We start from the raw sequence: 6,562 nt of genomic DNA, 5'->3' as shown, positions 1-6,562 counted from the left end.
AACCCAAGTCCTTCCCAGCCTGATGAAGATGGAGCTGAGCAGACCGGACAGGAGATTGTGAGCCCAGAGGCCTACATCAAACACCCGCTCCAGAACAGGTAGAGACCGCAGGTTTATGTAAAGCGACCCAAAGTTTTCCTTCAAGCAAGTCATGACACTTTTGGTAACACCTCAGGACGTTTATTTGATGAGCTGTTCTACAGCGTTATTTAAATTAACTTTAATTTCAGTGGTTACCAGTACATAAAACCTGCATGTTTATATACTAAAAAAAGAAAAAACCTAGAAAACCTGTTGAATGCCCCCACAAATATTTCTGAAAACGTCTTAAAAACTCCCACAGTCTCAAAATTTCTTTATCTCTCCAGATAAAAACCAAAGATCAGAATTACTCGTTTAAATTATTTTATGCCAACACTTGTTATCACATTATTGAATAGTAATTAATAGTATGGCTTGTCTGTTAAGGCCCAAATAATATATATATATATATATATATATAATTGTTGCCTCACTTCCTATTACCAAATCGTGTCCAGTGTGTGTGTGAGTCATCTGTGTGATGTGTTTATAGGCCTGTAAATCAGTACTGCTTATCAGCTGAAGTCAAAAAGTCTGATAGTTTGTTCGCCTCCTTGCTTTGCATAACTGTTTGTTGTTATACAAAGACTGTTATTAAAGTTTAAAATTGTATAATAAAGCCTTAATTACTATTTTTAGAATAGCAATTAGGCAGGCTTTGCTTTAATTCAACAGAATTAAAGTAATTTTTGTCTAAGTGGCTTGAAAATTGTGCTTTGGAGGCAAAACAAAACAAAAGCATTTCAGTTGCCATTCACATAGGACATGCCAGCATCTTATCACGGTCAGTAAGAGCGACCGCTTGTGTGTGGGAGTGGATAAATGTCAAGATGAAAAGTGCATCAAACTCCAGAGAAAAGACTGGTGACCTGTGTCAGACTCATGTTTGATCACAAGGCTCAGTTCGAGAACTGAATGACCGTTTCTCCTCATGGCCGAAGCAGCCGCTCATGCAGAAGTGAAAGAGAGACATGAATTGACCACTCACTGAAAACAATGAGTGCTGTGTTTACGGGAGGAAGAGGAGCCATTTACACAATTTGTCTGCATGATAGAAACATAAATAGAAGAACAAATGCAAGTGTGTTTTGTTTCCAAGATAGATTTTGATGAGTTAAACCAATTTTCATCTTGATTGAAGACAGTGTCTAACAGACTTGGCAGTCATAAAATGTCATAAATACACATTTAATAATTAAAATATGAAGTTATCTCAAATAGGGCTGCCACAAACGATTATTTTGATAGTCGACTAGTCACCGATTATTTTTGCGATTAGTCGACTAATCAGATCATCATCCATTGGACGTACAGCGTACTGCTTATTGCACCAGCAGCATCTGGTCTTATATAACTATCATTAGCTTACAGCTTGAAGTGTTTGTGCTAACTAAAAATAAAGACAAGATGGTAGTTTATTAATTTTTAATGAAATTTGCAGATTGTTTCGGTGAAGTTTAATAAACTCCTTGCTTTCTAAAATATAACAGGACACCGGAGTATATTCTCCAGCGTCTCACACTTCTGATAATCAGCTGTCTGCTTGACAGTTTTAGCTGTGCAAAAACTATAACTTTAATCTCAGCCAAACCGATTTACAAATAAAATACTAAAGAAAGCCAAACAATAACATTTTTAAGTTATCTAAGTGACTTATATATATGTTTAACCTGACTAGCGACAGACGGCGGTGGGTTTGAAAACAATTTGCCGGGAGTCCGGTGTTCTCACGGCTCTAGTTAGCCTTGCCCCCGCCTAGCTAACGAGCTAGTGGGTAACAGACGTCTCCGAAAACGTCGGAGCGCTTTTGAAAATATGTGGTGTCTTGATAAACTGAGCAGATATTTGAGGTTTACACAGCTACATTCTCGCCTGAAAATATGTTAAACGTTTATTTTGTGACCCAGAAAGAATAATAAGAGTAAAGTTAAAACTAACTAGCTGCCGCCATTGTTGACTGCTGCGCTGGGCTGCGCTATGAATTCTGGGACACAGCTTCTTCTTCTTCGGGGTTTAACGGCAGCTGGCATCCTTGTACATGCAGTGCTGCCATCTTCTGTTTCAGTCCGTTATTACACTCTTAAATCCTACTACTCATTCCTGCGTCCTTTGTGATCTTACAAAGCTTCAAACGATGCGTCGACTATTAAATTAGTCGTCGACGATTTTAATAGTCGACATAATCGTGACTAGTCGACTAATCGTGGCAGCCCTAATCTCAAATGTGTTTTTGATGGATCTTCAGTGTTAGCTAGGATTTCCAGATCACATGACTCTGTCCCACTCAACCCCCACCAAACACACACAATTAGATAATGCAGTGGAACCGCATCATTAAATCATTGTTTGTCATTTACTTTCATGCTGAGTTTATATGTACAAAAAATGGTAACAGCAGGACAGTTAGATGAGCTGATGTAACAGTTGTGGCTTCTGTTAAATGCAAGAGTACCCAGTGCTTAGGCTGGGGATCAGTTTTGGCCCAGCAGGCTGGAAGGGCTGCAGTACACTCGTGGAAAATCTCACAGAAACCTCCATCTTTGGAAAAGGAAAGATCAAACTGTAAAGCACCTTTTCGGGTTTTCTCCATTTAATTATTAAATGGTAAAAGGACTGGCTTATGTATCGCATTTTTACTCCAAGTGAGAACTCAAAGCAGTGCTTTATACTATGCCTGTCAGCGTGTTCTAACGATCACACTCATACACACACTGATGGATGGATCAGGGTAATTTGTGCTTCAGTATCTTTCCCAAGAAACACTTTGACATGCAGACTGGAGGAGCTGGGGATCAGTCTAGTATGAAACAGTTAAAATATCCAGCGTACAAGCGCCGGACATTAAATTGATGCTGCTTTGCTGATTAAAGTGGTATATCCCATGATATTGATGTTCAAAGTTCATTATTTAAAGAAAAAAAGTAATAAAAAGGTAAGATTTTGACTTTAGATTGTGACACTTTGAGTGGGTGTAAATTATTTACAGATTTTTAACAGAGCTTAAGCTTGTGTTTTTCCATCACTGAAAATTTAATGTGCGTAGCTCACGTAGGAATTCTAAAGGATCAAAAGACTGGGAAAAGTTAGGTGACTTAAAATGCCAGATTTCACCCCACCACCATGGACTTACTTTGTATGACTTCACTGGATAGTTGTTAAAGTTACCGTACCAAGAAAACCAGCTGATTCTGATGGGGTCGTGGGGTTCCACAGCCAGTTGTCTAATTCTCAGAACAAGATTATTCATCTTCTTATTGTATTAATATGCACATTTGGACTTTTGTTGTGCATTTCATCACAAGTTTGGTCTTAAATTACCCCCTAACCTGTAGACATCTGGTAAATACACAGTATGTGACAGTAAATATAATTGATTGATTGCATTTTCTTAATTAAAATCTGGATGATTCATTGATAAAATGGAAAAACTCATATATAACTCTATATATATGAGTTTTATTAAATTGTACCTGTATCCATGTATTTATGCATGCAGAGCGTCGGATTCAAGCCTTTTTTTATTTCCCCACAGTAAGACTGTGATTGTCTGTGATGGCGTGGTGACCTGTCCAGGGGGGTTCAGTGTTTTTCCTCTCAATCCATACTTGGATACTTTCCAAGTACCTTCTGTGCTGAATACAAATAAGCCGTGAATGAATATTTTATGCATATTTAAATTCCACATGGGTCTTTATGTCCAAAAGGGTCAAATATAAAAGCCAAACTCGACTGAGATCCAGTCAGCTAAAAGAAAAGTTGGCTCCTAAACACTTTAGTGGTGTCTCACAGCTCATTTTGATGAGAAGGTAAATGCTAATGGCTAAATATCCCAAAATATTGACAGTGGCATAAAGCATCTGAAACGGATTAATGTTATTTGTATTGACAGTGATGTGCATTTCTCAGTTTTCTTAACTCCCACATTGTTTTCAGGGTCAAAGGGTGACTGAGCCTGTTGAAGTCCATGAGAGGGATCGTGTAATGTATGTGGCCTTAGATCATGGCCTATAACTAAACATTCAAATGTCTGATAAACAGGTTCACTAGAAAAATTCACACAACGTTCTAATTGCTCATCAAACACTCTGCTCTGTGGATTTAGTACAGCTGAAGATATTTGGCTTATTATTCAGACCTTATTTGACTCATATTTGGACTGTGGGAGTCTGTCTGCTTTAATTCTTTATTAGTTTCATTTTTTTGCCAGCCTGTTGCTGAGTTATTAGAGAGTTTAGTGTTGAGCATTTGGGACAAGCATCATCTGCATCTCGTGCATCCATACGTTGCTCATTTGCCCAGAAGTTCTGTTTGCCTTTGTTTACATTGTGTGTGTAATAATAGGCCTATTATATTTATGCAAATTTTTGTTTTCTGCTTAAAACAACAGATGGTCTCTGTGGTTCTTCAAGAATGACAAGAGCAAAACATGGCAGGCCAACCTGCGACTCATCTCTAAATTTGACACAGTTGAAGATTTCTGGGCGTAAGGAACGATAAATGTCTGGGATTCTTCTGTGCTCTCACTGAGAAACAAGCTGTGAGATACCCTGACTATATAATATGTTGTGAAATATGATTTTATTAATGCTTTTCTGTCTTTATTTCAGTCTCTACAACCATATCCAGTTGTCAAGCAACCTAATGTCAGGCTGTGATTACTCGCTTTTCAAGGTATGTTTGATTCGTTTACCTTTTCTGGACAAAAGCAGTGAGTGTTGACTTTAAATGCACATACATTTAATTAAATTGGGGTTTTTAGTGACCTTTGCTTGTCAGTGTCTTCTTTAACAGTCTGTATTTTAAGTAAAAGTCTTCAAATATTCTCAAAGTTACATGTAAAAAAAACTACATAGCATCTTTTTAAGCTGGTAAATGTCTTTACATAGATATGAGATATGGCATTTGTGCTAGTTTTAGTTGTTTTGAGATACTAAATAAGCAAATAAAAGGCCTGAGGCCTCTTCCACGTTTGAAGTACAGGAATAGAGATCAGTTAAATGTTTTAAACTGATATCCTATTATTATTTTAGACATTGTAAAACAATATCAGTTACTCCTGTACTGAAGTTGACTGCTTTGAGGGTCTGTCCCACAGCCCACATCATACCCCTCAAGGCAGTGGTAGTCCAAACACTGAACAGAAACAAATAAAGCTTCTGCAAACAGAACAATGCCTGACTGAACTGCCAAGACAAGAGTTCCAGTAAAAACAGCAGCATCATTGCTGGAGGGAAGGGAAACAAGAAAAAGCCAGCTCACAGCCAGGAGAGAGAGGATGAGTTAAAGTGGAAAAAGAGTACTGGACTCAAGCCTTTATGTAGGATCACACCAGTGATTATCAGTCATCATCTGTACAAATTTACATTAAGGAAATCTTCTGGGAAATAAAAACCTATCTGGAAATAGGTTGAAGGTGAATCTTTAAGAAAAAGGTGTTTCAGCACTCGCTGTATACACGCTGACTTTTGATATATTTTCGTTTTTCCGTCGCAAACATATAATGCCTAACTGTGGGACAGATACATTGCTTGCAGGCAACGTTGAAACCTCGTTCTTAGAGGCTGCTCGGGATGTGTGCTGACAATTTGAACTATTGCTGCAGGATGGCATTGAACCCATGTGGGAGGATGAGAGGAACAAGCGTGGCGGGCGCTGGCTAGTTACACTCACCAAGCAGCAGAGGAGATTAGACCTGGACCGCTACTGGCTGGAAACTGTAGGTTTGACTGTGCTTGTGCTCTTCATCCCATTGCTTAAACCAGTGACAATAATAATCATTTCTCTAACCTCTCCCCAAAGCAGTACATTTATTACATGCTGGCAGCCATAATTAGTTACACCATGTTATCATTACACTTGTTGCCTGCAGAAAGGGGTGATTACAACTAAGCGTATCTTTCAGAGCTGAACCGAGCCGCAGCTCAGATTGATTTCATGTTCTTGGCAGCAAATGTGCGATTGCTGTGAGTGCGTGTTGAGCTGCAGGTTTGAGATCACAACCTGGTCAAATGAGAGCAATTGAAAATTGGTTTGCTTGCTTGGTGCTAACAGCGAGCGATGCTCAGCACAGATGCAGGAAAGAAAAGAAAAACATTTTCACAAGCTGTAAAAAATATCACCGGGATGTTGGAACACTTATACTGTGTTGAATTAATACATATGGCCACCTGGGGCAGCAGTGAGCGCTACAATCAGCCAACCAATCAGCAAGTTACCAAATATTTCTAGGCAGGTTTTTAAATGCGATAACTGAGAACAAGGTGACATATAGTCTTAAAATTCATACAATAGATGCAACTACTAAAATGTTGGTGAATTTGAATCTCAGTGATGTCGACCTGGAGGTTGAGGTGACTAAGATTCAAATCTCAAGGTCAACATCAGAGATCGTTTTCAGATAATCTTGTGACTTCAATAACTTAAGAAGGGCGTCGCCTAGGTGTAAAAGTTCACGAGTTTAAATCTCAACGAGAACCAGGCA

General features: G+C 38.6%; 1 protein-coding gene across 1 annotated transcript in view; it reads left to right on the top strand.

The window, feature by feature from the left end:
- eif4eb (eukaryotic translation initiation factor 4eb) overlaps positions 1 to 6,562 on the top strand; it is a 16,380-nt gene that overhangs the window by 748 nt on the left and 9,070 nt on the right. The window contains exons 2-5 of the mRNA XM_013915227.1: positions 7 to 98; positions 4,469 to 4,564; positions 4,689 to 4,752; positions 5,684 to 5,797. Coding sequence (XP_013770681.1) covers positions 7 to 98; positions 4,469 to 4,564; positions 4,689 to 4,752; positions 5,684 to 5,797 — 366 coding nt within the window. The remainder of the gene's footprint in view (positions 1 to 6; positions 99 to 4,468; positions 4,565 to 4,688; positions 4,753 to 5,683; positions 5,798 to 6,562) is intronic.

The sequence above is a fragment of the Pundamilia nyererei genome, unplaced genomic scaffold (assembly GCF_000239375.1).
Source record: "Pundamilia nyererei isolate P.nyererei 1_Seehausen unplaced genomic scaffold, PunNye1.0 scaffold00274, whole genome shotgun sequence".
NCBI classification, from domain to species: Eukaryota; Metazoa; Chordata; class Actinopteri; order Cichliformes; family Cichlidae; genus Pundamilia; species Pundamilia nyererei.
Note: the sequence above shows the minus strand (reverse complement) of the source record. Positions and strands in the feature narration are given on the sequence as shown.